The following is an 18672-nucleotide window of genomic DNA, read 5'->3' as shown; positions in this document are numbered from 1 at the left end:
GATGTGTTTTCATTCTCCTTTGATTCCAGTAACTTCTTGATTCCATCTTTGATTTCTTCTATTACCCAGTGGTTTTTCAGCAGGGTGTTATCCAGTTTACATATAATTGATTTTTTCCCCTTACTTCTCCTGTTGTTAATTTATATTTTGATGGCATTGTGGTCAGAGAAGATAGTTTGTATTATCTCAATGCTTTGGATTTTGTTGAGGGTTGCTCTGTGGCCTAAGATGTGGCCTGTTCTGGAGAATGTTCCATGTGTGTTGGAAAAGAATGTGTACTTTGCAGCTGTTGGGTGGAGTGTTCTATATATGTCTCTGAGATGAAGTTGGCTGATTGTGCTCTTCAGCTCTTCTGAATTTTTGTTGATTTTCTTACTAGATGTTCTGTCCTTTACTGACAGTGGTGTGTTGAAGTCTGCTACTATTATTATGGCACTGTCAATTTCTGTTTTTAGTGCTGTTAGAGTTTTTTTTATGGATTTTGGACCCCTATCATTGGGTATGTAGATGTTCATTATGGTTAAGTCTTCATGATGGATCATCCCTTTAATAATTATATTCTTTGTCTTTTATGGTGGATTTTGTTCTAAAGTTTATCTTATCTGAAATTAGTATTGCCACTCCTGCTCTTTTTTGGTAGTTATTTGCTTGATATATTTTTTTCTATCCTTTGATTTTTAATAAATTTACATCTTTGTGTCTAAGTTGTGCCTCTTATAGAGAGCGTACTGATGGATCCTGTTTTTTTTTTTTTTTTAAATCCATCCATCACTTTTCTATTACAAATAACTTTTTACAGCATAAACCATCACTATATGCATGGACCTTGCTGGATGGAATACATCGGAATTAAATCTACTACATTTGTGGAGAGACTATGGAGAAGCTCAATATCATCACTTAGAACAAGGCCAGTGGCAGACCACTGAACAGGTCATGAATTATACATGTGCAAGCTCAAGGTGAAGCTGAAGGAAATTAAACAAGTCCATGAGAGGCAAAGTACGACGGTCAGAATCTCACCTGAATTTAGAGACCATCTCAAGAATACATTTGGTGCATTGAACACTAATGACTAAAACCAGAGATGTTATGGGATGACATCAAGTACATTATACATGAAAAAAGCAAAAGGGCATTAAAAAGACAGAAATAAAATATGAGAAGAAGATTTCAAAGGATGTCTTGAGAAGACAAAGTAAAGAATTATAATGAAATATGCAAAGACCTGAAGTTAGAAAATCAAAAAGGAAGAACATGTTCAGCATTTCTCAAGCTGAAAGAACTGAAGATAGAATTCAAATCTCTAGGTGGGATACTGAAGGATTCTAATTTTCAGGTAGCATTTCAAGAAAATGGGAGAAATACACAGAGTCATTGTACCTGAAAGAATTGGTCTACAGTCAACTATTTCAGGAGGTAGCCGATGATCGAGAGATGATAGTACTGAAGGAAGAAGTCCAAGCTGCACTGAAGGAAATGGCAAAAAACAAGGCTCTAGGAGCTGACAAAATACCAGTTGAGATGTTTCAACAAACGCATGCAGTGCTAGAAGTGTTCACTCCTCTATCTTGTGCAATTTGGAATAGTTTCCTGGCCAACCAAAGGAGAGAGATCCATATTTGGAGGGGTGTCATTGCTGATGTCATATGAACCTTGGTTGAAAGCAGAGAATACAAGAAAGATGTTTACTTTTGTTTTATTGACTATGCAAAGGCATTTGACTGTGTGGATCATAACAAATTATGGATAACACTGTGAAGAAGTGGAATTCCAGAACACTTAACTATGCTTATGAGCAATCTGTACATAAACTAACAGACATTTGTTTGGACAGAACAGAACGAGGGATTACTGTGTGGTTTAGAGTCAGGAAAGGTGTGGGTCAGGGTCGTATCCTTGCAGCATATTTATTCAATTTGTGTGCTGAGCAAATAATCCCGGAACCTGGCATCAGGATTGGAGGAAGGCTCATTAACAACCTGCCATGTGTAGATGACACAACCTTGACTGCTGAAAGTGCAGACTGCTTGAAGCACTTACTGATCAAATACTATAGCCTTCTGTATGGACTGCATCTCAGATTAAGAAAACAAAAATCCTCACAACTGAACCATTAAGCAACAACATGATAGATAAATGGAGAAAGGATTGAAGTTGTCAAGGATTTCAATTTACTTGGGTTCACAATCAATACCCAAGGAATCAGCAGTCAAGAAATCAGATGACATATTGTGTTGGGCAAATCTGTGGCAAAAGGCCTCTTGAAAGTGATGAAAAACTAGGATGTCACTTTGAGGATTAAGGTACTCCTGACACAAGCCACAGTATTTTCAGTCGCCTCATATGCATGTGAAACCTGGACAATGAGTAAGGAATACCAAATAAGAATTGGCGACTTTGAATTATGTCGTTGGAGAAAAACATTGAACATATCATTGACTGCCAGAAGAAAGAACAAATCTGTCTTGAAAGAAGTACAAGAATGCTCCCTAGAAGCAAGGATGGTGAGGCTTTGTCTCAAGCAGTTTGGACAAGTTATCAGGAGGGATCAGCCTCTAGAGAGGGACATCGTGCTTGGTAAAGTGAAAGGTCAATGAAAAAAAGTATGACCCTAAAGGAGATGGATTGACACTGTGGCTGCAACAATGGGCTCAAGCACAGCAAAGACTGTGAAGTGGCACATGACTGGGCAGTGCTTCCTTCTGTTGTACACAGGGTTGCTATGAGTCAGAGTCGACTTCCTGACACCTAACACCAACAAGGGTGAATTGTTGAGTATGATTTTACTAGATCATGATGAGGGAGTAGAATATTTCAGACTGACATTTGCACTGCAGATAACCAAGTTTCTTTATGATGCAAACACTCTGTGTTCCTGCATTTAACTGTTAAGATGGAATCCCACAGTCATATACTCTTGTAACTCTAGCCAACTCACAAATGAGGTGAATAAAAAGAGTATGTCTTTCAGGAAAAGCACCACAGGACTTGATTTTAATTGAAAGACAATTAAGCCAACAAATTTTGCATTGCCACACCAGCTTTATTTTTACCAATGATAAAACAAAGTTACATTAAAATGGAACAACCTAAGGGAGAGTAAAGTATGACTGATCAGCTTCAGCTGAGATGGGCTCCTTCAGATATGGAGTTCCCAAGTTCCTCACTTCTCCATGATCGTGTGTGGGCTCCTTCAGATATAGAGTTCCCAAGTTCCTCACTTCTCCACGATCATGTGTGGCCAGTGCAAAAAAAAGGCCGGAGCGAGTAATTGAAGGAGTAAGGGGGGTATTCCCATATGAGGGAATTTTTGGCAACATTAACAAAACTCACACTTCCACTGTTAAAATCAACAAACACACCAACCTTCCACAGAGGTTTCTCTATGTACTGAGAAAGCACTGGGGAGGTGGTGAAAAGATGGTAACCATTATCCCCCTTCACACATAAAAGAAGAAATGTGTCCCCAGATTCAATCACTGAGCAGTTCTTCCTTAGCCAAGTATCCTTACAGACCCCTATAGCCCAGTCCCAAGAGCTGTCCACATGCATCTCCCAGTAGTGTTTTCCAGAGGTGAAGGCCTGGTCTCCCCATGTAGCAAAGTAGTTGGATCTTCCAGATGGAAAAGGCACCTCTTGAAGGTCATGTCTAAATATCAAACTTCTCACATCATCAGACAGCATGATATCGTGACTGCTTGTTTCATAATTCAAGGAAATGTTCACTGCGGAAAGAAGAGAATATTCCAGTCAAAATCAGTTTTTAAAGTCTTACGAATCTAGAGTGTCACTGGAAAACCGACCAAGACTTTAAGGGCAGCTTGGTCGGAAAATGTCATTAGATTCAGGGGCTACCAGCATATCTGCAGAATTAACAAGTACCTAATCTCAATGGAAAAAAATCACAAAGATTTTTTACATTTCACTTCCCATTAGAAATAGAAGACCTTCCCATAAGGCTTAGTCATTGCTATGAAATTAACTTCAGTGCCCCTCTTCAGGGGAAAGAAGATCCTTAGAGATAAATAATTGGTGATCACTTTGCCAGGCATACTATGATATTCCAGTCAAGGAAACAAATTCCAATTAGGAATAAAAAGATCTAAATACATCTTCTTAGAAGAAGTTTTCTACTAAGAATTTTCTGGATTTTACTCCTGGTTTCACCTCAGGCTTGGTCTTCATCTGCATGCCAGTCTAACCTCCCTGGTTTAGGTCTACTATGGAATTCTGTATACTGTCTCATCAACCCCCAACTTGTTTTACTGTTGTTCCTCACAAATTCTTATTTTATGCCTTTCATTATTTTATGTTTATGGACTAAATTTTCTAGCTATATCAACTACAATGCACATTATTACAAATTCAATTACTAAGAAGCTTTACAGGAAAAATATTTAAAAAATTAAAATTTGCCAACTGTTACGGGTTGAATTGTGCCTCACCAAAATATGTGTCATAAATCCTAACTTCTATGTCCGTGTTTATAATCCCACTTGGGAACGGATTATCTTTGTCGTGCTAATGAGGCAGAATTACTGTAGGATGTCTTGAGTCAATCTTTTTGAGATATAAAAGAGATTAAAAAGCAAGCCAGCAAGCAGAGGTGGGAGAGGAAAGACACCATGCCAAATGAAGATCACCAAGGAGCAAAGGAATAAGAACTTCCCCAGAGCAAACAGAGGGTAAGCCTTCCCTTAGATCCAGCACCCTGAATTCCAAGTTCTAGTCTCCTAAACTGTGACAAAATAAATTTGTGTTTGTTGAAGCCCCTCATTTGTGGTATTTCTGTCATAGCAGCACTAGGTAACTAAAACATCAATCCTATCACCATAACTAACTGTACTTTAGTTAAAACTTGAATGCCCTAACTAAATATGCAGTTCTATATGACTAAATGAATGAATAACTGGTATTTTATCTCAGAATGGTTCCAGGAGCCCCCCTTTTTTTTCAGAGTTTAAATATATATTTAATTTTTTTTCTACTGAACACTTTTTTATTGTACTTTGCCCGAAGTTTTACAGAACAAGCTAGCTTCTCATTAAACCGTTAGTACACATATTGTTCTATGAAATTGGTTAACAACCCCATGACATGTCAACATTCTCCGTTCTTGACCTCGGGTTCCCCATTACCAGCCTTCCTGTCCCCTCCGGCCTTCTAGTCCTTGTCCCTGGGCTGCTATGCCCCTTTAGTGTCATTTTGTTTTATGAGCCTGTCTAACCTTTGGATGAAAGGTGAAACTTCAGGAATGACTTCATTGCAGAGCTGAACGTGTATCCAGGGGCCATACTCTCAGGGTTTTTGTCCAGTCTCTCTCAGACCAGTAAGTTTGGTCTTTTATTGTGAGTTAGAACTTTGTTCTACATTTTTCTCCAGCTCTGTCCAAGACTCTCTATTGTGATCCCTGTCAGAGCAGTCAGTGGTGGTAGTCAGGTACCATCCAGTTGTACTGGACTCAGTCTGGTGGAGGCCATGTTAGTTGTGGTCCATTAGTCCTTTGGACTAATCTTTCCCTTGTGTCTTTAGTTTTCTTCATTCTGCCTTGCTCCCGAAGGGGAGGGACCAGTGGAGTATCTTAGAAGGCCACTCACAGGCTGTTAAGACCCCAGGTGCTACTCATTAAAGTCGAAAGCAGAGCATATTCTCTACGAACTGTATTATGCCAATTCAGCTACATTTTTCCTGAGACCATGGTCCAGACAGCACTAGGAGCCCTTTTTGATTGTTTCCTGTTTCTCATTGTCTAATTTATTACAGGCATGAATCACATTTATCCTTTCACCAGCTTTCGTTTAGATTTTTTCATGTTATCCCAGGGCAACTATGACTATAAATGTCTCTTAGGAGGCTGTTCTCTCCTAAATCAAGGGTTAATAAAAAGGGCATAAAAAACCAAACCCATTACTGTCAAGTGGATTCCAACTCATAGTGACCCTACAGGACAGAATAGAACTGTCCCACACTGTTTCCAAGGAGCTGCTGGTGGATTCCAACTGCAGACCTTTTTGTTAGCAGCCAAGCTCTTAATTGCTCTGGCACCACGGCTCCATATTATCCAAAGAAAACCATTATTAAAGGACAATGTATGGGGTCCCATCATTGGGCTACCACTCACCTTGGAATTGGTTGAACCTGTCTATCAGTCCAGTGATGGGCCTGGCACTGAGCGCTGGGTTCACAGGCTGGGGCATGTGCAGTTGCACGGACTCACTCCTACACGGGGAAAGATTCAGGTAATCTTTCAGGTGCCAAAGGGGTCATCACAGTATGTACAAAAGATGTCAGCGTTCAACGGAATAATATGTTTCATCAGAATTCCTTTCTGATACTGTAGTGTACCTCCATGTTCCTGGGATAAGACTGTGCAATTCTTAGGGATTCTTTCTTTTCTTCTGTCCCTGCCTCCACCCCCTTCTTATCATAGATGCCTGCCTCTCCTCTAACGCCTGGAAAAGCTAGTCCATGCACTTTTATATGTTAATGATTTTGAAAACTAAAATTATGCATAGCTGTTTTCTAGTGACTTCTGTGTTGAACCCTACAATACCTCCATGAGCACAGAAAGACAAAACAAAACTAACTTCTGATAGAGTGGGATAGAAAATTATATTCAGTAAAACACACACAGATACATGTGCTCACATAAATACACATGCACACGAAGATTTACTATCTCAATAACTTCATTTTGGTAGAAACACTTTGATCTCTTTACTAGCTCTCAAGGTGCTCTAGTTTGCATTGAAAGCCAAACTTACCTTGTCAATGTGTCTTCCAAATTCTGTAAAGAGAAAAAAAAAAAGAAAAACTCAGAATTCTTCAGAAATTCTTTTTTTTTATGCCTAATCAGTCTTTGGATTTGGGAAATTTCAAAAAAATATCAAACCCTCCTTTCCTTCCCCCCTGCCCCGCCCTGGATTTTATAAATTTCTTTTCCTTTTCCTCTTTAAAGGAAAATCACAGTACCACGCATTGACAGAAAATAAATTCTCGATGGCTAAGGGCTCTGAGGGTAAACAAAGACAGAGCAGGACATGAGTAGGGACTGCATTACTACAACCATCAGTTGTCTACAAGGTGGTCTTTTCACAGGGCTTGTTTCCAAAGGGTAATTAATGTGCCTCAGAACAAGCACAACTCAAGCCTAGGACTTCCAAACAGAAGGAGGACATGAATGCTAGCTTTTCCTCTTCCTCACACTGCCCACCTGGAGACAAAAAGGTCTACAAAGAAGTTGTTCCTTTCTGTTGGATAGAAAAGTGAATTAAATAAAGAGAATTGGGAAGGGAAACTACTCTCACAATTCCTCAAAGTTTTGTTGTTCCTGGTTAGGATAAGAGTTGAAGTTTATATCATATTCACTTGGACAATAATAGTCTGGACAGGAGCAGAAGATGCAGACATAGGATTTTGGTTTGAAATATGTAATGGAAGTCAAAGATGTGAACTTGAACTAATATCCTCATTTCTTACCTGGAGCAGCTCCACGTCTGGTTTATGGCACAAATTCAGCAGCTCCTCAAACATTTCTCTTAGGTGGTTTTGTTTTTGAACCATTGTGGTTTGACTTTTCTTGAGTTGCTGTAAAATCCTTTTGCGTTCACTTTTCAGTCCCTCTAAATGTTGTTTTTCTTCCCTGTGGAGAACTGGATGCAACTTCTGATACTGATCTCTGATCATGTCTCTCCGTAGGCATATATAATCCTGCAGGGACATGGATTTCCTAGATCACACACCCAGGCTGCCTTTATCCTTCACCACTTAAACCTCACTCATTTCTCTTTGATTCATGTTCATGTAATCCACCAACCACGTACATACATGTTAAATTCATGTCTTTCCACTTACCAGAAACCATGCTCATCCCTCTTTCCTTACTTTATTTTTCATTCCTTGTTAACTACAGAAACCCATCCTTTCCTCTAAACACTATAATTCACTTCGTAAGTTCCTGAAATTCTGTAGAATTTTTTTTCAGAGTTAATTTTTAAAATACGTTGTTGTTGTTAGGTGCTACTGAGTCAGTTCCAACTCACAAGGACACTATGTACAACAGAATGAAAAACTGCCTGGTCCCAAGCCATCCTACCCTAACGATCTTTTTTATGTTTAAACTTATTGTTGCAGTCACTGTGTAAGTCCATCTCATTGAGGGTCTTCTTCTTTTTCCTGACCCTCTGCTTTACCAATATATGTTCTCTAAAATATGAAAGATTACATGTAAAAAGATAAATTTATGCTTGATTATTTAATATTCTGATCTGTTACTAATTTAGCCTCTCATCTCAAATCTCCTCAATCCTAGCCTGATGATTCACTCTTAGCAGAAATGTTGCCTACTAGTCTGAGGATTAGAAATCATCAGACAAAACCTCCCTAAAATTCCTAATCCCATACCCTCAATCTGATTTCTCCCATCACTATCCCTTGTTGCCATGGATGGGTTTCCTTCCTGGTAAAGCGTGCTTAAGACTTCAGGGTCTCATTTTGCCTTAACATTATAGGAACATTAACCCTTACTCCATTGCATGACCCCTGCCAATACCCATGTATTCATTCTCTCCTCACCAAGTCCTTTTCTTTCTCTTTTCCCCCAGTTTTACAACATGTTGAAATTTCTCCCAGTTGATCCTATATCATTCTCTAGCCACTACATTATCGCTTTTCACTATCACAGGTACACTTCCTAAATTGCTATTTAAACCTTTTTCTCCCCATGGCCGTCTTTATACTAATCCGTATGACATACCTGTAGTTCCCCATTATGTACTGTTTAATTTCTGGATTTCACCTTAGTCAGAAATCTCTGCTTGAAATGTCCATGGATTTTTTACACTTGTCCTTTAAAACTCAAATTGATTGTGAACCTCTCTCCAAAACTTTTTCTCAACTCCTGACCAACGGTTTTTGAACTTCTCCAAATCCCTGCACGTGCCTCCATTTCAGCACTTTTTGCACTTTGTTCTGATGGCCTTTTTCTCCCTAGTCCCTGGTGTACTGAATTCTAGAAATCCTAAGTGTCCTACTCTCCTACATAAAAACAGCAGATCCTTTTTCCTACTGATGAGCTCACTTACGGAATCTCCTGGCAATGATGATTAAAGCTCAAGTTCTTAGTAGGTAAGGTCCCAGCATGTCTGTACCAAGCTGGTTATGAGGAAAACGTGGTCTCAGGCTTACCGTCCACAAGTTGATTATTCTGCACTCCTCGTTTAGATTTCTCTGATTTTCTTGGATCTTTTCCCATAAAGACCTCATTTGTTTTAAAAGCTTCTCCTGTAAAAACAAAAATACTGAATTAAGCACCAACAGAACAAATATTATAGATTTCAGACCCTTACTGACAGCTAAAGACCAGGGATGTTAGATGAACGTACTTTCGGGAAAGTGGAAGGGTCATGTTTCACTGGCTACCCGATAGTCATCCCTTCTGGGAGTTTCAGGCTATAGAGCCACATAAAGTAATGAAACAATTTTCCTGAGAAAACTGTCAAATAAAGGCTTTATGTAATGTAATTAAATTTCCTATAAATATCTTGCTAATTCTCTATACTATTATCCTACATGTTTGTCCAGTATTACTAAATATGCTTCCAGTAAAAAAAAAAAAAAAAACCACTTGTTAAACATGTAATTTTTGTGGCCAGGAGCTATTTCTAAAAATGTGAGTGTTATGGTGTCCTGTGCTTCACTTTGCATAATCAAATTAATAATCATTAAGCGAATTGCCCTGTCACTCGAATACAGCCTCTGTGAAAGCAGATTTCCTTACCTATTTTATTCACAGCTTTATCCTTCCCACCTAGAACAGCAGCCAGCACATATAAGACTCCCAGTGATGAGTGAATTAATCATAATCACGGTACTCATCTTCCTTATACTCTCTTAGCTCTATTATTCTCCAGCTTTCAAAGGCTTTCAGAAGCATCACTTACCCGGTACTTCTCAACAGTGTATTCAATGGAACAGTGTCTGTGAGCCTCGTGCTCCTGAGAGGAAGAACAGAGCAAACAGAGTAGGTTCTTGCTCTCTTCACAGAACATCTTCTTTGTCTCCTTGTGTGTCCCACACATCTGATCCTCAGAGCTCAGGAACTGGCAGAGACTGGCTTGTCTAGCAAGGGACACCAGATTCTTCACAAGAATATTGGATTTGATGTCTGTCTTCTTTGATGTTTCCCCACATAGAGGACAACGGGTAGTTTTGGCTTCTTCCCAGGAAATGTATAGACAGGGCCTACAGAAGCTGTGCCCACAGCCTATGGTGACAGGGTCTGTAAGGTAGTTCAAGCAGATGCAGCAGGTGAGTTCCTTTCGGAAGGCTTGGGAGATGTTGGAGTCCATTTTCCTGAGGGAAGAAAATCAGGAGAGTTTGTCATTTGCCCCAGAGAGACAAAAGACTAAGCAAACTTTTACTCCAATTGTGATACAATACTATACTTACGTCTAGGCCTGATATAGTTTCTTTTACTAATGACAAAAACTGGAAACTGACACAAAGACAGCTCTAGAGCTCTCTTGAAAACTTGGTTGGCTTCCTGATTAACATGATCTACACCATCAACTCCATGTCTCCTCCATAAAAGAACCTGTTTGTGTCCTTTCCTTCTTGGGCTTGTGCTTCAATAGTTTGACTCAATCTCTAGTATTCTGATTGGTGGAAAAGCCAATCATAATGTTCCTAGTGACTGATTGGCTTAGCAAAGCTCATGCGACTAAACTTTTTACCTTTACTATTTCATTTAATTGACAAAACCATCCTATAAGGATGACTAATCCAAAATCATACCGACAGTTAATGTTGGAGCCAAAACTCATACCTTTGACTAAAATTAAAATCTGCTAACCGTTACTCTCCAAGATACCATACAGACAGAATCAACCAGCCAGTTTCTTATCAACTATTATAATTTAAGCAAACAGTTCTGGTATTTTTCCTCGCCAAGACTGTCTATGAAGTAGGGTTATAATTCTAATACAAAATCCTTAAAGAGAGAATAAAAGTTGAAAATAATAAAACACAGTAATGGGCAGAATGCACATTTGTCTCCTGCTCCTCACCTATAATATAGAAAGTGTCTTTCTTGAAACTCACTGTAAAAAATGCATTAGAAATATGTACATGAGACACATATTCACAAAATCAAAATTTCTTCTTTGAAACTCTGTTAATTCAAACAGAATGTAACAAAAATTCAATTTCGGAATACAAAAGTGTTAATAAGAATTTAACAAAGCTTTGTAAAATTGGGAAACTCTGCTGGTATGGTGGTTAATAGCTTTGGCTGCTAACCAAAAGGACGCCAGTTCAAGTCCACCAGACACTCCTTGGAAACTCTGTTGGGCAGTTCTCCCCTGTCCTGTAGGTTCGCTATGAGTCAAAATCAACTCAATGGCAACAGGCTTTTTGTTTTGTTTTCTTTGGTCGTAAAATTGGATCAGATTTCAGTCAGAATCTTTATATATGAATATGTATGAAGAAGCCCTGGTGGTGCAAAGGGTTAAGCCATGTTGGTGGTTCCAATGCATCCAGTGGCTCCTTAGGAGAAAGACCCAGTAATCTGCCAGGAAAATCCTATGGGGCAGTTCTACTGAGTCACGTGAAGTTACTACAAGGGAGAATCTACTCATCAGCTCCTAACAACAAGCTTTTAAAAACATCTTTTTATCTACACTGGGCATCTAAAGAAATCAAAAATTAAAGAGAGAAGCATTATCTTCCGCACCCTTTCAAACTATTAGCAAGCGCCCCTTCACACTGTGAAAAGATGAAAGTATCATGTAAGAGTGAAAATCAGCACAAAATAACAAACTGTGCTTTTTAAAATTGATTTAGCTAAAACATTGGGTTCTCATCTTTACACTCAATGAATATAGACGGGAGTCACATTTCTGATATTCCTGCATGGTAACCAGTAACAATTTTGTGCCCAAACATTTCCTGGCTTCTTAAAAATTTATATCAGTAAACAGAATTTTCTAAAGAGACACCAGTATCAAAAAAAATTTTTTTTTTGTCCAAACCATTCATTGCATTATATACTTATAGTAGAATAGTCTTTTTACGCATTGACTTATGCACTACATTTAGACTACAACATTTATCAACTTCTTATAGAATTAAGTACTTCTATTCCTTTTTCTGAAACCCTGGTGGTGTAGTGGTTAAGAGTTTGGCTGCTAACCAAAAGGTAAGCAGTCCAAATCCACCAGGCGCTCCTTGGAAACCTTATGGGGCAGTTCTACTCTGTCCTATAGGGTTGCTATGAATCAGAATTGACTCATCGGCCGTGGGTTTGGTTTTTTATTCCTTTTTCAGGAACCACACAAAGTACAAAATTACAAGATACCTGGCTACTACTTTCTTAGTCCTTATAATCCATATAAACATTCAAGGCATACATAAAAATAAGACAAAATGCAACCACCCTATTAAATCTAATATATAATAATATTGACAAAACGGATTAATTCATATGTAGGTTAAGGAAAGGACTAATTTTTGCAAAGTAGACAAATGAAATCATTTCATAGAAAAACACCTCAATTTCCTGATTGCTAAACTAAAATTATTTTTGGTTTGTTTCGGTTCGGGAAAGTAGCGGGAACTCCACTTCTGTATATTGTACACTCACCTAAGTCACCTAAGGAATATGTGAAGGATTTCGCGAACGCTTGCTGTAGAAGTAGTGTTATGAAAGTCAGTTCTGGGTTCAACTCCTTCTGATGTGGTCACAGGAGCTTTCAGAAGACTCTGCAGGCAGGAGAGATCCAAAGGCACTCTGTCTCTTCTGGAGAAGAGTGAGGGTGGTTTCTTGGGTGCCTTTTATTGAGCCCAGAAGACCACGCCCAGCTCTTCCCAGTGATTGTGTTCAGTGGGTCTTCTAATAGGTGTTACTGAAAATGATTAGGTTTCTTCAAAACAAAAGAAATAATTGATTTAACACCTTAACACCCTCCATAAGTAAACAAACCTCCACAAACATCATCTCATCAAGAAATACGTATCAACTTTTGGCAAACACAGCACAGGCCTGCAAAGAGGGACAAGATGGCAGATGCTGACACTGAAGAAAATGTTTCCGGCATATAGCAGTGTCTACCACCCCAGTTTTTTTCCCCTTCAGTTGCATGTCCACCCAGAGGCAGGTGGTGGACCTGTGAGACAGTGTGAGGGCTGCCCTGAAGGAGAAGGATTTCTTAAAAAGTGTGGAAGGGAGAGAGCTGAAAAGTGTGAAGCCCTCAGAAACTCCCAAGGAGTTTGTCATCCCTTTGATCTGGAATGAATACTGCAGGCAGCTACTGACCCAGGCCCCTGGACATCCAGAAGTGCTGAGGCCTCGGTGGATGGGGTGCTGATATACTAGGCTGTAAAGGAGCTCATTGAGGAATTCAAGTAGTCTCTGGAACACAGAGACAATGAGGGTGTCGATTCCAGGATCGCTATCCCCTTGATCCAGAAAGAATGCATCCCCAAAGGCGAAGGGGCAGACACCAAACTCCAGGCTAAGTGCCAGGAGAGGCAGATTATGAGGCCATCCCTGTGGAGGCCTATGAGCTGTCCATACTACAGGTCATGGGCTGGAAACCTGGCAAGAACATCAGCCGTACTTTCAATCAAGCGGTGAAGCCCCATGTCAATTCACAGAGGCCCAAGGTGTTAGGGGTAGGTGCCAGCCCGACCCATGCCAAGGCCCCCACCAGCCCCCCTGACTGCCAAAGCCAGATGAGGTACAAGAGGAGAAGGAAGAATAACCTCACGAACTGGCGCCTTGAGGAACTGTACTGGTCCTGTTTGGCCTCCACTGAGGCTTCCATTGGAAGGTAAAATGCCTCAATCCTGACAATGTTTGGGCCATGGTTCTGGCAGCGGAGAGCCAAGTGGTGACCGTTTGTTAGTACTGCCTGTGGCCTGTCTCCTTGCATAGGTTTGACAAGAACCTCTTGGATCTTAGCCAAGTGAGCAAAGCTTCCTCAGAACAACTGAAAGGAACTGCCTTGTTGTGGAAGACCTTCAGGGATAAAGACCTACATGTTCAGCAGGAGGACTCAGAAAGAAAGCAGAAACACCCTCTGGACTGACAAGAAGGAGAAAGCAGCCCCCGGGAGCCATACTATTTTCGCAGAGACCTGGGTGTGTGGGTTGTGGACAAGCTGCACAAAGGCAGCAAATGTTACAACATCAAGATGACAATTGAAGACGTCCTGAGCCCAGATACTTGTGTGTGTCAGACCCTGATTTCCAAGGTCAAGGGAAACTGTGTGATGGTGGTGCTGGGACCATAGGCTGGAAGGGTGGGACGTCTGCTCGGCCAGGACACACAGCAGAGCCGGGCTTTAGTAACAGCCGTGGACAGAGAAATCAGTTGGTGGAGCTTCACTCTGATGCTGTCTCCTGGTACATGGGCCCCAGTGATTCAGATGGAGACTGACCCATGTGACCCACTCCAGTCCCCTAGACTCTTCCCAGTTCTGTACAGTATAAAAAACTTGCTTTTAGTAAGATTGGAATATAATTTTTTGCATCCGCACTTGCAAGTGCAGTACTGGTACAGGAACAAGGACAAAGATGAATCGACCGGAAGGGATGCTAGAGACAAACCCAATATTCACCAGAATTTAGTGTATAAAAAAAATCATTTCAAAAAAAAATGAAATATTTTTTCAGCTATGAAACCCCACATCCTAAATTTATATATAATTTTTCTTAACTTTTAGTTTTAATTGTATAAAAAAGTAGGAAAGAGGATGTCATCAGTTTATGATTTTAGCAAATGTTTTGGAAAATTTGGAAATGGTTTGCCTGAGGTTGCTTTAATTATAGCCTTCAGGTAGGAACAGTTTGTATTTTATTTACTGATTTATTTTTGTATTTTAATGCAAGAATTTAATGTAAGGCCAGCTTTGGCCTCCACTCCAGAATGGAGGTTTCCCCCACCCTGCACACTCCAGATCAAGCCTCTAAAGGCTCAAGAACAGCAGGAGGACCAGGATTCTCTGTCTGGCACTTCCCATCCCAACTCAGGGAAAACAGGAAAGAATGGCTAGGAAGCCCCAGCTCAGGGACCCATGAACAGGGATGAGAAAGAGGAATCGGGTTCAGGTAAATTGGATTTTATTTCTACTTGGGAAAGTAATAATGACAGGTTTATGTCCCCAATTCATTCAGCCCACTACTGATGGGATAAATTGAGATGCTACCTTGGACCCTTGAGAAACCCTCCTTCTATTATAATTGTCACCAGATATCCTTCCTGGGGTCTGGGAAAGCCAAGCTATTGATCTGGAGAAGCAGCTCAGATCTCTGCACAAGAGTGTTTAAAGCACCTCCTTGTGGGCACAGAGATCCTGGGGCCCACAATAGCGTGAGCCAGCTGAGACATGGAGAAAGGCTCTGAGGAGCAGGGGTCACTGTCAGGAAGAGAGAGGGAATGTGGGAGCCCCAGTTTCCAGGATGCCCCCATTGTGTGTGCAGGAAGCTCAGTGAGCACCCAAAAGGCCACCAAAGCTTTGCTTGAGCCTTCTGAAATCTTAGGTTTTCCCTGAATTGAGCCTTCCAGGGATAGGGCAAGAGGTGAGGTCCAGATCTGGGAGAAGAGACCAGAGGTTCAGCAGCGACAGTGTATCTGCATTAAGGGGACCAGCTAAGCACATGTCTGGCTGCATAGGGGGTAGAGGGAGTAGAGAGGGGAGTGACATGTTGGGTCCTGTGTCTTAGTTGTCTAGTGCTGCTACAACAGAAATAAAAGTGGATGGCTCTTACAAACAAGTTTATTCTCTCACAGTCTGGGAGGCTAGAAGTCCAATTTCAGGGTGCCGGCTCAAGGGGCAGACTTTCTCCCTCTGTCTGCTGTGGAGGAAGGTCCTTGTCATCAATAGTCCCCGTTCTAGGAGCTTCTCTCACAGGAACCTGGGTCACAACTTTCTTGGTGGCATGTGGTCCCCCTGTCTCTCTGCTGGCTTATTTCCTTTGTGTCTCAAAAGTGATTGACTTAAGACAAAACCTATTCTTGTAGAGTGAGTCATTCCTCATTAACATAACTGCCTCTAATCCTGCCTGATTAAAATCATAGACGTAGGATGTACAACACATAGGAAAATCTCATCGGATGACAAAAGGATGGACAATCACACAATACTGGGAACCATGGCTTAGGCATATTGCACACATTTTGGGGGGGACACAATTAAATCCATAACAACTAGCAACCCCAGTGATCTCCTGATTCTGTAGCACCAGTGGATGGAGTCAGCCAGATGGGGGAGGGTTGGTCTGAGGGAAGTCTGGATGGAGGGAAATGACAGATTAAAAATTACATGGGGAGGGGGGAGGCTATTTTCTCAAGACCGCTGGTTGGAAGAAACTTGCCTCTTTGTTCCAGGAACAAGCAATGGCTCCAGCAGGAGGGGAGGTTGCCCTTGCTCTGAGGCCAAGGCAGTAGAACTCATCTCTCTGCCCTCCTCTGGTGGCTCCCAGCCTAACACCACAGGCAGAGAGAGGTCTGCTGGATTTCCTGCTTTATTGGAGTCCTGGTGACACAGTGGTTAAGAGTTACACTGAGCTATGGTTGCTAAATAAACGGCTGGCATTTTGAATCCACCAGCTGCTCCTTGGAAACTGTGTGGAGCAGTTCTACTAAACTGACTCAATGGCAACGGGGTTTTTGGTTTTATAGTCCTTCCTGGTACCCATACCCCAGAATTTCCTGCCTAAATCAAGGGCTATACTGGCTTTTCTCTCAGATCTGTTTTCCGCAGGTCAGACCATGCCAACAGCACTCCAGACCAAGGTCTAAATTCCAGCTCAGCCTTCCATGTCATTATGAAGGTACATAATATTTCTCAGAATGGAAGGATGAGATATATATTGACAGTTTGTTAACAAGGGTTAGACATTTTCAATAACTGGACAAACCTACAGAAATGATTATATAATAATAATAAATATTAATGTAGAATTATATACATGCTACTCACCATTACATATAACAATAAATATGAATGTATAATTATATGCATTAATATTTATTGTTATTATATAATCATTTCTGTATATATACTAATTATAAAATTATTAATAAAATATATTTTATTCCAAAATATTGATATTCTCTAGGAATGATAAGATTAAATTGATTTCATTTTTTTCTGTATTTTACAAAATGTTGGTGAGTAGCATGTGATACTTATGCATACAGAATATAAAATGTAAATGTATTGGGTGTACCCTTTGTTTGAAGGAAAAGGGAATGGCTGATTCTCATACTGGCCACCTTGCTGAGGCAAGAATACACAGCTCAGAGCTCAGAAAAGCCTAGGTGACCAGAACTGGTAGAGCTGAGTTGTGGAGAGAGGGATGTATGAAGACAAAGGGTCACAGAAATCTGTTGAATGCTTTGTCTGTTAACAGATTCTTTCTTTCTTATTTTTGTTTTTGAGCATCTTGAAACTTTTTCAGAAGGCCAGTAATCTTGGGTAAAACATGAGAGATTGAGATGGTGTTTTATGCCCGAAAGCAGGCTTGTTTTCCCTTACAGTAGGCCTTGTGTATGTGGAATGGGAGGGGTATGACTTAATCTAGCCAGCAATGAGTTTGTTTATGGATTTGTTGATCCTCTAGTTACTTTCAAGGATCCCTGTTGGTGCAGTGGTTAAAGCACTCAGCTGATGACCAAAAGTTGGACAGTTCAAACCCTGGAGAAAGATGTGGCAGTCTGCTTCCATAACGATTTACAGCCTTGGAAACCCTATGGGCCAGTCCTATTATGTCCTATACGGTCACTATGAGTTGGAATCTGTAGGCAATAGGTTTGGGATAGTCACTTCAGGTGCACCAAATGTTTTATATTCTCCTAGTGTTGGATGGTTCTCCAGCCAGGTTTTCCTCAATGACTGCTCCCCACTTAAGTCTTCCTTCCATACTTTTTCTGGTCTCCCAACAGAAACTGCTTTTAAGTGTTGTTGTTGTTAGGTGCTTTTGAATTGTTGTGACTCATAGTGACTCCATTCACAACAGAATGAAACACTGCCCCGTCCTGTGCCATCCTCCCAATTGCTGCAGTTTGAGCCCATTGTTGCACGGCTCAAGCATACTACTGTTGATTGAAACTGGTTTCCAATTTGGGGCTATTCTGAGGAGTGATGAAAAGACAACATTTTGCATAACTTTGACTGAGTATGTGTAGGCATTTCCACCAGGAATACACAGGCATACCTCAGAGATACCGAGGTTTCAGTTCCAGACCATTGCCATGAAGTGAATATCACAATAGAGGCACACGAATTTTTGTTTCCCAGTGCATATAAAAGTTGTGCCTACCCTATACTATAGTCTATTAAGTATGCAATAGCATTATGTTTAAAAAAAAAGTACATACCTTAACTAAAAAATAGTTTATTGCTAAAAAATGTTAACCATCATCTGAGCCTTCAGCGAGTCTTAATCTTCTTGCTGGTGGAGGGTCTTGCGTCTATGTTGATGGCTGCTGATTGATCCAAGTGGCGGCTGCTGAAGGTTTGGGTGTCTGTGGCAATTTCTTAAGGTAAAATTACAAGGAAGTTTGCTGCAGCGGTTGACTCTTCCTTTCACAAGATTTCACAGCAGCATGTGATGCTGTTTAATAGCATTTTACCCACAGAAGAACTTCTTTCAAAATTGGAGCCA

General features: G+C 40.6%; 1 protein-coding gene and 1 pseudogene across 1 annotated transcript; one reads left to right on the top strand and one right to left on the bottom strand.

Annotated features, from left to right (window-relative positions):
• LOC135231747 (G-patch domain and KOW motifs-containing protein-like) overlaps positions 1-15324 on the top strand; it is a 34473-nt pseudogene extending 19149 nt beyond the window's left edge.
• LOC135231767 (E3 ubiquitin-protein ligase TRIM48-like) lies at positions 2313-10352 on the bottom strand. The gene is made up of 5 exons (XM_064288925.1): positions 9945-10352; positions 9190-9285; positions 6768-6790; positions 6125-6222; positions 2313-3728 (listed from the first exon to the last, which is right to left on the bottom strand). The coding sequence occupies exons 1-5, from the start codon at positions 10350-10352 to the stop codon at positions 3235-3237; spliced, it is 1119 nt and encodes a 372-aa protein (XP_064144995.1). The 3' UTR covers positions 2313-3234.
• Positions 15325-18672: the final 3348 nt, after the last annotated feature.

This window comes from Loxodonta africana, chromosome 7, assembly GCF_030014295.1.
Source record: "Loxodonta africana isolate mLoxAfr1 chromosome 7, mLoxAfr1.hap2, whole genome shotgun sequence".
Taxonomy (NCBI): domain Eukaryota; kingdom Metazoa; phylum Chordata; class Mammalia; order Proboscidea; family Elephantidae; genus Loxodonta; species Loxodonta africana.
Note: the sequence above shows the minus strand (reverse complement) of the source record. Positions and strands in the feature narration are given on the sequence as shown.